Source organism: Oryzias latipes, chromosome 19, assembly GCF_002234675.1.
Source record: "Oryzias latipes chromosome 19, ASM223467v1".
NCBI lineage: Eukaryota > Metazoa > Chordata > Actinopteri > Beloniformes > Adrianichthyidae > Oryzias > Oryzias latipes.
Window position 1 is genome coordinate 2,703,719 of NC_019877.2, and position 12,427 is coordinate 2,716,145.

Here is a 12,427-nt window from a genome sequence, read left to right on the forward strand (position 1 = left end):
AAATTGTTTGACCCCAAATTGTCACAGCAGATGGCTGCAGGTAAAGAAACAGAATTCTATTCAAACAAGCAGGATGTTCGGAGCAGCTGACCGACATCAAACCCCCATCAACAGGACCCCCAAAGGGCGAGGAAAACGTCCCGCTGCCCTTTGTTTTGGGGTCCTAAATCCATCAATCTGCAGCGACACTCACCTACGGCCTTCAGGGAGGCGTACTTGCTGAGATCCTTGTTTTGCTGCTGCTGTTCGTAGACGTGAGCCAGCTGGCTGAGAGCGGGGTAGGGGTGCTGCTGGCCAACGCTGGCGCCTGCTGCCACATTGTTGTTAATCTGGCCACCCTCTGTGAACGAAGACACACGACAAGGTTACATCCGTGCTCCAACTGCAGCGGGTGATGAGCAGCTGCATCACGGCATATGCTGGTCAAACGCTTTGCTAAAGAGTAAAAAAAAAACAAGAAAGAAGCCCTCATCCACGTCCACAGCTGCTCATTTATGACACGATGATGGAGTTCTGCCATGGCTCTCCAGCTGCAGCATAATGGAAGCCCTGCTGCCTTTTTGGATGCAACCCTGCAGCTTGTCGCATGAAACTCTAGCAGAATTGGTGTCACGCATGCCAGCTCTCTAAGCAGCAGAAATCCCTTTTTCGGATGCAGAACTCACAGGTTTTAGTTTGAAAATTGAACTCCAGCAGATGTTGTTGTTTACGGTCGGACAGCTTTGCTGTTCGTGAAAAAAACACGTTTTTTCCAGGGATGTCTTCACAGATTTAATGGATCTGTTTTTTCCTCTGTGAGTTTAAAAGATAGACACGTGTAAACACAGAATGACACAAAAAATGGACGTAAAACAAATCTTTATTTTATTTTTTGCACTTTAATGTTTGAAACTCCAAATGTAATACAAAAACATGTTTCAGTTTAGCTTATTTATACAATTTTCAATTCATTAAAAAAAAATTCTATAAAAATTTTGCTTTTCTAGCTTAGATTGTTCTATTAATCGGCTCCTTTGCCTATATTTCTGCTAATTTAATTTTACATTTCAATTTTTATTAACTCTTCAGAATATTTTCTTTAAAAAGTATTGACTTTTTAGGTTTAGATTATTCCTCATAAACATAAGACTCATCGCAAATATTTCAGGGTTAGAAAATAAAGATTTAATGAGAGTTTGGTGTTTAAAGGCCCGCCCCGATGAAAATTGTCTTTCTAAAATGTTTTCTGATGATGGAGGCCTTTTTTTAATTTATTTTTTTAAGAATAATAAGCTCAAAATAGCATCGGGTGTGAAGAGCTGTCAGCTAGCTAGTGTAAACAAAGAGCTCTCGGTTATGGGTGACGGCATGGGGGGCGGGGTTGTTCTGTGCCAACTGTCATAACTCTGCCGAAAATTTCTAAGAAACTGCTACCACACTGTTATGATGGTGGCATCAGTTGGTGTTAAAACATAGATATTCATGCATCGACAATATTAGCATCGACTGCTCTATTCAGTTATTGCTAATCAATAAATAAGAAAAGAAAAGTGCACGTGTCATTTCTAGATATTTTGGGTTATTTCTGTGTTTTCAGCCCCACATCATATTGAACTGCTCCATCAGTCATGTGACCAGAGGAGCTGCAAGTTGTGCATGTTACCCTGGGCAACAACGTAGCGCGACACGAGGGGGTGATTTTAGGAAGAACAGTTTTTGCATTTTTAACATTACACATTTAAGTTGTTACCTTTTAGGACAACAAATTTGGAGGAAAAAAAACCCAGAATCAGTTGGAAATGACCAGTGTCGACATTTGGTGCTGAATATTTGATGCAAAAAGTAATCTGTCTTAATCGTAAAACTGTGGTAAATGACGTATACTTGTATAGCACTTTTCAGCTGCCGAACGAACGCTGGCGCCAACCTTCCACCGGAGGCAAGGTGGGGTTCAATGTCTTGCCCAAGGACACTTCATCACATGGGCGGGCAGGGCGGGAGTTGAACCTGCAGACTTCCGATCAGAGGTGTTCCATCACTACCGCTCAGCAAAAACTATGTCCTAGAAAACGACACAGCTTTATTTATTCTTTAACTAAAAACGGCATAATCATAATTAAAAGACTACTGGGAACATGTTGAAAGTAGCACATTTGAATCTTTTTTTTTTAAAGTTTAGTCTTTCTTGATTCGATGAACTTATTCTGTTGTTCCGGGTTAATCGTTTTTGGGACCTCCTGTTTTTATTTCTGTCAGTCTTCTTGTTTTTTTTGTGTTTTGTCTTGCTTTTTATTTAAATTTGAAAGTGCATAATTGCTGTTATTGTTGAAGATTACTTCCTGTTCTTTCTTTAATAGTGTCTCTTTTCTATTCCTTCCAGCCTCACAGTCAGGATTGTATCACTTCTCATACAATAGAAAAAAATCACACAGACATTCAAAAGGTCTAATAAATATGTATTAGTCCAAGTTTCAAAGTAAATACTTTTTTTTGTGCGAAAGTAGCAGAGGTGCTCACAAAGAGATGACTCGAATGCTCAGGACTCCTGGTTCTTTGCAGCCTTTTTGATCCTCCTTTGATCCGTACATTTCTGATTCAGCTTTTCACAGACACACAAACGCCACGCCGGCGTTGGTGCTGACGCTTGCGGCACATTCTTTCCAAACGAGGATGTGACCTCTAAATACTTTAATCCAACAAAACCCAACTGCAACTGATTGAACCTTGCAGCACACAGGTGCTTTCAAAGAGTGAAAGAGGAGCATGAAAGATGCTAAATAGTGTATACAGGTTTCATTTCAAAATGCACATTAAAGTCTTTGATTTGATTTGTTTAAACTGTAGCAGGAAGCGAAAACTTTAACTAAATCTTTATTCCAAAAATGTTTTTTATTTTGGAAAATGCCACTAGTTCTGTTTGATAAGAATCAAGAATTTTTTGGTTTAAGGACAAAGAATATAAATTAATGCAAAGACGCATCAGTAGAAAAACAAATGCACATATGAGAACAAGGGGTAAAAGTCAAAGTCAGAAAGGCAAAGTTGTATGAGAAAAATTATTAGAAAGAATTCAAGAAATTTACAAGAATTATAAAAAAAAATTAAATGTCGTATGAGGATAATTATGAGAGAAAAAATTACTTACATAAAGTCACTAGATGATGAGAAAAAAGCCAATACGCAAGTAAAGATATACGACTATAAGAAAAAAGTAAATGTTACCAACATATAGTCACAAAATATAAGAAAAGGTTTCATTTACAATAACAGTCATACACCGATGAGAAACCTGTTAAAATGTAACAAAAAAGTCACTGCATTATGAGAAAAAAGTCAAAATGTTATGAGTAAAATTATTGGGAGAAATTGTCTGAGAATAAATCATGCAATAGAATCCAATATTGTCTGAGAATAGAGTTGTTAATTTATGCTTCAGAGTTGTAATTTTACAAGGAAAAAATCATGTTTTTTCATGCAACTTTACATGCAACTTAAACAAGATAATTCAGATAAAAATGGATGGACGTCGCACTGCGGACGAATCTTGTGGAATCTGCATAACTTTTTTGTAAATGTGGAACTGCATTTATCAGTAAGCATGACTTTATTTGTCTGCAAATTTGATGTTTTTCTCATAATCTCATTTTATTTTTTGTAATTTTATTTTTGTTTTCTTCTTCTATTCAAAAATGTTTTGGTAAATAAAGTCCCTTATGGGTAAATCTCAGTGCTTAAATGAACATTTGTCTGTTAGATTCCAAATCAGTGGCGGGGTTCCACAGGGCTCTGACCTGGAGTCCCATAGGTTTTACTTTCTGCTTTCATTAAGTAATATTAAAAACAATACTGCATATATTGTTCTGATAATATACACAATTCTTTGCTTTATTTTAATGAATCATAAAATTTATTACATAAATTTTAATGAAGCTAAATTTAAAAATGTCTTTTTTAGTGCTGGAAATAGTTGTCAGTGCAGAAAAAAGGCAGATCTGTGTTCAGCACATTATTATGTAAACCTGCACATTCCTAATAAATCACCTCGTTCTCCTGGTTTCACGTACAAACGGTGCAGCTGTCACTCCACAGGGAACCTTTGAGTCTTTCAGAAAAAGTCAAACCTCATTCCTGTTCCGAATTCTTCTGGGTTCTTTTTTTTTTTTTTACTTATTTTCCTACGTCTGCTTTATTCTTTCGAACAACAAATAAGCTTTTGGGAGAAAATATTTGTCAAAATCATGTGACTCAACAACATCAGAATTCTGCACAGGTGCATTTATTTCCAATTGCAAGTAGAAAGGAAAGCATTTAGTAAACATAATCTTATCAAAGATGAGCATAAACATTTTTAATGTTGGTCTTAATCTGGAGCTGGAACGACCACAAACCGCCTGGCCGAAGCAAACCAAACCAAAAAAATGGATTTTTCTCTCAAACTACCAAACTTTCACATGCAACAAAGGTTTACTGTTGATGTTTTCACACTTCAGACTCTTAAAATCACCATCTAATCTCACAGAGTGACTAGCATGTCCCCTCCTGTTTGCTGCTTCAATATTCAAAACATCTTTGCATCTGAAAGTAGAAAAGGATCTTGTCTTTTAATAAAATCAGTGAGAATTGTTCTTAAAAACATGCAAAGAATCAAAGGCGGCATCACACAGCCACTGTGTACATTTTGTGCATTTTCCACATATGAAATGTCGGTCGTTTGTGTAACGTGCGTAATGTACGTAACTCACAAGTGTTTCTTGCGTTCCTCATTCATCGATGTGCACGGATGTCCGTCGAGGGTTTTGGCTGACAGGTCTTTACGAATAATTTTGGTTTCAAGAAGTTCAAAACTTTTGGTCGGTTTAGAATTACGCAGTTTGCACATATTTTATGTAGTTTTTAAGCAATAATCACGTAAATCTTGCGTGATTTTTGTGAGATGCATGTGCAAATTTGTGGCTTTCCACAGCCGTTTCATGAATAACCGGTGTCTAACTTTTAAATCGTGTATATATACGGCGCACATATGTTAAAATTACACCATTGACACACAAATCACTAATGAAGTGCATATGAACAGCGCAATAATCACACACGGTTCATGTTCTACGCTGGTTTACGTGGTCTTTGCGTGGTTATCCATACTTCATCCGTGGTTATAACGTGGTTCATTCTTGATGCATCTGTATAAATTTCATGTAAAGACCACAACTCTTCTCACATTTTCCACGTAAACTCACACATGACTAATTCTCATCCGTGCAATTTGCGCTAAAAGTACGTAGTGGCTGATCGACACGGCCTTTCAGCGTTTAGTGTAGCTGCACAGTCGGACTTGGCAGCACGGCTGGACGGCTAAAATACGATGCAGGAATCGTTCTCTTGCTGCGCTGCTCCTGCCAGATAATTGCAAATTCCTGTTTCTGGGGCTCAAGGTGTCCTTGGTAAGTGAATAAATTTGGTTAAAAGCCTAAATGCTGCCACTAGATAATCTGACAAGCAGGAGCAAGAGACTGGGAGCGAGACTCGGAGTCGAGCAGGACAAGTAGAGACGCAGGAGGGAAGGCACAGCAGAAAACAACAGAAAAGTATTGATTTCCCGCAGCAGGTTTTTCTTATCTCGGCGGCGCATTGTTGAGCGCTGAGGTGCACTCAGGGGCCTTGTAAACCTGCGCAGCTCAACTGTCAAGGCAAAGCCAGCTGCGTTGGGATTAATTAAACACTTCTTCCTGGCATTGACTCAGAGCACACACTTGGATGGACAGGACCGGGGAGCGAAAGAACAAATTACAAATAGCACCAGATTGGAAAAACTTCAGATCCAAACCGGAGGGAAGGCAGAAAGACGTCCAAGGTCCTGATTTTCAGACAAAGCGATTTGATCTGAATATATTTGAGAAACACTGATTGGATAAGAGGTAAGTGGATTTCACTGAAGCAAAGCTGCTGTTAGGGAGCAGAGATGGCAGGAATGAGAAGCTTAACCACATTAAAGCATGGGGATGCGGGAGCCGTCGCTCTCATGAATTTAGTTGATTCATTTTAGTCATGACCAAGGCAGGTGGACAGCTTTAGCATTTTCAAAAAAGCCGCAGATGTCAGGGCCTAGGTTTCCTCATCCCATAATGCATTTTTTCTGCTCGTGGAAGACATTAGTGAATTTAGCTTCCTTATAAATGAGAGGGTCACCTTTGTGTCGTCATGGCGTGGTGCCATAAACCGACTGACAAAAAAGTACCGTTCACGAAAAACATTCACACTTTAATCAGTAGAGTTTAGAATAAGATTGGACAAAAACAATTCGTTTTTTTTCACGTTTTCAATGAAAAACGCTTTAAAAAAAAAGATTATTCTGCTAAATTTAACAGATTATTTTGCAAACAAAAAAAATTAACTTTAAGAACATAAAAATTCAGAAAGCAAATGTTATTAACCCTGAACCCACAGGATCAAATTTGGCCCTTTTTGTTTTATGTAATTTTCTGCTTCTATTTTTCATTTTTATGTTTTTATTTTTTGTTCTGCTGCTTTTGATTGCTGCGTTCCAAGAATGAAAGCCGGAGCTTTCATTCTGACACTGAACAAGTGTAAGAGTACGTACTGTGAGAAAGTTGTAGAAAAAAGTGAAACAGCGTTTAAATTTTTTTTTTAAAAAGGTGGCGGCAAATATTTAGCTATAGCAACCCACTCAAGCAACTGTTTAAGCTGTTGACTGTGGTAGTCAATGCTACAGAGCCCACATTCAGATACAGCATAACACCTCATAAAAAACCCACGGCCTGAGAGGAGAAGCATCTGACGAGGTAAAGATGCTGTTTAGGTTGGTGAAAGTGAAGAATCTGGATCCTCCGTCTGAATCACATGGAGCCCATTTACACTACAGTAAATCAGAAAACAAACAATAGGCAATAGATTTAAACTTTCTGCTCGAAATGATTTTGATTTCTTCTTGATAAACACCAATGGATTAATGTGGAAGCTAATGTGAAAATGTTGCTGCTGTCCTCCATTATTAACCCTTTGACTCCTTTGAACCCTTTGAGCTGCGTTCACACCGAGTGCGATCTGTGCGTCAGTGGCGTCCCGTTAGATTGGAGCTGCCCGTTTTGTGCCGAGGGTTCAAATATCTAAACGTTTGGCAGAGAATTTACATCACATCAACCAATCAGTGACGCGTTGATGACACGATCAGTAGGTGGAGTCAAAAACCAACATGGAGGAGAAGCTGATCTCCTTCTGAGTTTTAGGACATTTTTTTTCTATTTGCATGGATGATGCTCCTAGATTTATCTGTGCTGCTAAGCAGTTCGAGCATAGAACCGCGGTCCCGGCCTCACTGAATTGGCTGCCAGTCGAATATTTGATTTTTTTATTAAAATTCTTGTTTTTTAAGTCACTTTCAGGTACTGCACCCTCTAACTTTGCTAGTCCCTATGTGTGCTATTGGTACCGAGAACCACGTATAAGTTCTGCTAACAGCTTTTAGAGAGGCAACCCTCTTGGCAAGTTTAAAGCTAAAGCTAGTATCTACCTAGCTGACTTTTTTATGATGTGTTAAATTCTTGTTTAATTGCTTTTATGCATTTAAAATAAAAATAAAATCATTGTATTATTTATTGGTTTGACATTGTTTGCAGCAATTGGGGACTGCTTGGAGGATGCTCTAGAGGTTAAGAAATGAAAAGACAATCATGAAAAGGTCCTCTATGTCTCTTTACCTCCTTTAACTAAAGGTTGTCTAACTATGTAAGTTTATATATTGCACAGATCAAATTTATCATATGAGAATATACATGGAAAAACTGAGAAGAGTTGTGGTCTGTATGTGAATTTTTCACAAATGAACCACGTCAAAACCACAGAAATACAAATAAACCACGCAAAGAACGCATAAATTAACGTAGAACATCAACCGTGTTGTTTATATGCAAATCATTAAAGATTTGGGCGTCAATTACGTAATTTGAACGTGATATATGCGCCGTATACGCAATATAAAAGTTATACATTGCGTGAAAAGTCCGTTAGACATACGTGGAACGACACCCAGTTAGGCATACATCTCGCACAAGTCACGCACAGTTGAGTAGGATTTACGTAATAATTGCATAAAATTTACATAAAATATGCCTGAACTGCGTAATTCTCAGCCGACCAGAAATTTTTGAACAGCTCAAACTGAATTCACATAAAGAACCGTCAGCTGAAACCCCTAAACAGACATCTGCACACATCAGCAAATGACGAATGCGAGAAACACTTACGTATTTACCGCATGTAACACAAAAAACCAACATTAACATTATTAACCCATTGTTGCTGCCACGTGTTAAAAGAGAGGAAGGAAATGAGGGTCCTTCTGGTCCCTGCCCCTGAGAGCTGGGCCTCGCCAAACTTCCAACTGTGGGCGAGCCTGGTCGGGCCATGTTTACAACACTCCCTGTGGACCCCCTTTTCCCCTGGGTGCCCTCCTCCTGGTTGGGGGCGGCTGGCCCCTGCCTTGCTCCTTCCTGGACCAACCGTGGGTGGCTGCCTGGAGCGCGGGGCTGGTCTCCCTTGGGGGGTCCTGGCTCGTACCTGGGGTTGGGGTGGGGGAATGCCCAGAACTCCTGGGTGGTGATGAGTTGCTCTTCTGGGGCTGTGGGCGCTCTTCTGGGGCGGGGTCCTGCATTGGGCCCTCCCGGCGCGGCAGGGGGGCTGCTCTCCAGGTTGGGCTGGAGCTGCACTCCCACTCATACCTCCCTGCTCTCTGGCTCTGGGGGCTCCGTGGCGGTTCTGCTGGCCCTGGCCTGGGTGGCGGATGTGATTGCCCGGGGGCCGGATGTTCTCTTTCTGCTGCCGTTCGGGCGTTGGGGCATTCTAGCTGCCACTGCTGTTGCAGCGGGGGTCTCGGTGTGGGGGTGGCTGGGCGCTCCTCCTCCTTCTTTTCACATTCCACCATCCATTTTAGAAGAACAAACACTCACCTGAGCACAGGTGTTAGCTCAACTTTGCAATAATAGTTGTGTGATTGAATGAAATATTTCACACTAACGATATTTGTATCGTGTTCATGTTGACATGTGGACATTTTTTGGAGCCAACAAATATGTTTATAACATGTATAACATAACCATCGAGCAACTTGTTACTGTATGCTGCTGCATGGTGTTACCCCCCCCTCCTATTATCACCCTCCTATCCCCCCCCTAACATCCTTCTCTTTTCTTCCCTCCTTTCTTTTTCCGTCCGGTCCAACACAAAAGATTTTCAAATATGATTAAAATGAATAAAGTTTGGCCTCAATTCCAAAAGGGGTTTATTCAGACATACCTTTGGTTTGTCTGAAGATTAACAACCCCTGTTAAAGTAATATATGTCCAACACAAGAGGCCGTCAGCTCTCATCTGTTTGCCCAGCTGTTGGACAGGACAAGTTAAAAAAAAACAACAAAAAAAGAAAATCTGGTTTGCTTCTACAAATGTTTTTTGAGGGTTTTCGTTTTACCAAAAATATAAAATACTTTGTCCGTATTGGTTATTACACCACATGCATTCAGGGGGGCTAGCACCAAAACAAATGTGACCTAAATGACTGTAAGACACTTGAAAGATTAACTAAAATAACCGATATTGAAGTGAACACTCGCAGGGATCTTTAAATAAAAATTGTCTCTAAGAACATCTGAACTGATTACCCAATAAAAAAAAGAATTAATTACATCCCATAAATAACACCATCTCCACATTCAATCTGGAACGATCAGAGGAATGGTTAAAAAAAACTGACAAGTATTTAGTTTTACATAGACAACATTTATATGTAGTTTTTCTTATATGAAGAACCACAAATGTTCTCCCTTTGGAGTTTATGTTCTACTTGTGGGGGTTTTATTAAAAAAGTAATACAGAATTTGTGTAACGCATCACTATTCATGGGATTTTGTAAAGTAGCGTGCGTGACGCTTCCCTTACATTGACGTGTTCCCCCTACCATGACAAAGGTGGATAAAGGTGGAAAGATTTCATGTAATCCATGGACACCAGTGAAGATCACAAATCATTGAAGAAAAAAGGTTCAGAGCACTGTCTAGTGGGTCTAGATGACCCAACTCCCAATGTTAAAGTGCCTAGGATAGCACAAGGGCTAGAGAGAAATAACTAAGATATCATTTCAGATGCTGCCCACCAAAACGCTGAAACAGACGAAAAGAAGGTGGTTATTGACACCGCTACTGCAGTGTTGGTGCTAGCCCCCCTGAACCCATTTGTCAGGATGACTGACAGCTGTCAGAGCCAGTCAGAGTGATGAAGGAGCGGCGGTGGGAGGCGGTCAGAGGGGTCACAGACAAAAAAACAACAACCTCGGAGCCCCCCAACAATCTTCTTCCACCACAGTCAGACAGCCGAGCAATGAGTTTGCCTTGTTCACGTTAGGTTTAGGAACCCAAAGATTCACAAAAATATATATAAACAGACAGCTGAAGGTCCTACATCCCAGTCCAAAGCCGCTGATTCTGGTTCTGAGTGTTTAAATCTCCATTTTGAGGAGAGACACACATGAAGTTCTTCTTTCTGCAGCATGAATGCTTGGGTTACAGTAAGCGCGACTGAACTGATGAGACAGCATGTGGATGATGATGATGATGATGATGATGATGATGGTGAGCTTACGAAGTAACAGACAGCACAGTCAGTGAGGCTGCGAGTGAGGCCAAAGCCGGAGAAGCTTACGCAGCACCAGAGCCTCCAGCATGAAGCTTTGAGGCAAATCTTCCTGGCAAAGGAGGTACATGTGCTTTCTTGGTGTGCCAGACAGGAATAAACTCAGCTCCACCGCCACACTGGAGGTGCAGAACAGCCGATGCATCCGTCCACACGTGTGCACCTTCCAGAGACTTTGAGGGGAGAGCCTGAGCACATGTGTGCTGGTGGGAGGTCTTCTATCCCCGTCTTGGCCAGACTCCACCGCCACTGGCTGTACAGTGTCATTTTACCGCCTGTTTGATTCAGCTCGGCTAATTGTAAGCAGCTGACTCATCTTTTATTCCTCACTCGGCGAGTAGATAAACCCTCTCCTGCTCTGCAAAACTGCTTCTCCATGGACGCGCATCCCTCTTCCTCTCCCTTGTCATGGCAACAACGTTGTCTCGTGTAGTATTTGCTCGGCAGCCGGTTCGCATTGTCCCGCAGTCACCCGCGCCCACATATCAACAGGCAGGCCGGCTGTAGTGTACTGAAGAAGTCATTGTTATGCAACCTATGTTATACCGCCTGCTGCTCCGTCGGTCTGTCTGTTAACTTCCCTTCGCTGCTTCTCCGTGTTTTATTGAAAAACCTGCTCTGCTTCATCAAAGGGACAATTTTATGAGTCATCTTTGTGCAAAGAACGCTGGAACGAAATGGATGTTGACACAAATGTCTGTAATGACAACCTATGTAAACAACCCGAATTGAGAAATATGAGTCGGCAAAAGCGGCTGCTCGTGTTGTTGTTTTTTTTCACATTAGCAAAGATTTGCTGCTAAATTTGTCCTTCAATGGACAACAAAAGAGCAAGTTTATCACGTCAGGAAGTCTTGACTTGTCGTGGATCCTCTGGAGTGTGTGGGGTCCTCTCCATGAAAACGGTTAAGCGGGTTATGTGTGAGCTCCCTCTTTATTTGCCCTTCTGTTTGTTTGCCGCGTCTGTCTTATGCCCTCATCCCTTCAGCCCGTATCTCTCCTCTGCAGCCTCCAGGACCGGGAGGATCACGGAGCTTGCAGGGGCCTCGCTGGTCGCCCGCTGCACTTGTGGGACGTCCTCCAGAAACCCCCTTTGTATTCGGGTGGTTAAAGACAAAAGCTGAGGAGTTGCATGGTTTCCCACCTGGGACTGATGGACAAAGGTTTTTTGCTGAGTTAGAGCACAACTTGGACCAATAAACTTTTTTTTTTCAAATAGCAAAACAAGTTTTGCTATTTGAAAGCTGTTGCAGCTCCAGTCTGTTGACTTTCAGTGTTTAAAAGTTACATTTTTTGGGGATTATGGCAGCATCAAACTATGTGGTTAGTTTGTTAGAGAAGGAAAACTGCAAATTTTATGCAATTTTCAACTATAACACCTAACTTTATGACAAAACCTGAAGAAAAACATGCTCACAAATTGACAACTTTAGCCAAAATCTAATAAAAAACCCATGTCGTTTTCTAAAACAAAGACTCTGCAGAGTGGCAGTAGTTCACCAGAAAAACCTTTGAGTTGTGAGCGGGACAGTTGGCGTGATATCCCATCATGCTTTTGCTTATCCCTCTATCTTACAGCCCCTCACAACCCCAAGCTAACATTAGCGGTGCAATAAAAACGGCAAGCACTATTGTAGCTTTGCAGTCGTACAGTTTAGATCCAGATTCCAGCTCAGACGAGGAAAACAAAGACGTTCTCGGATCTGTTTGTCTGCAAGTGGAGGCATCGGAATGGAGCGGAGCAGAGGGAC

At 41.1% G+C, this 12,427-nt stretch overlaps 1 protein-coding gene across 1 annotated transcript in view; it reads right to left on the bottom strand.

Moving 5' to 3' along the window:
• The window catches only part of shisa9 (shisa family member 9), a 71,076-nt gene that overhangs the window by 17,273 nt on the left and 41,376 nt on the right, over positions 1–12,427 (bottom strand). Inside the window, exon 3 of the mRNA XM_004080197.4 lies at positions 194–340. Coding sequence (XP_004080245.1) covers positions 194–340 — 147 coding nt within the window. The remainder of the gene's footprint in view (positions 1–193; positions 341–12,427) is intronic.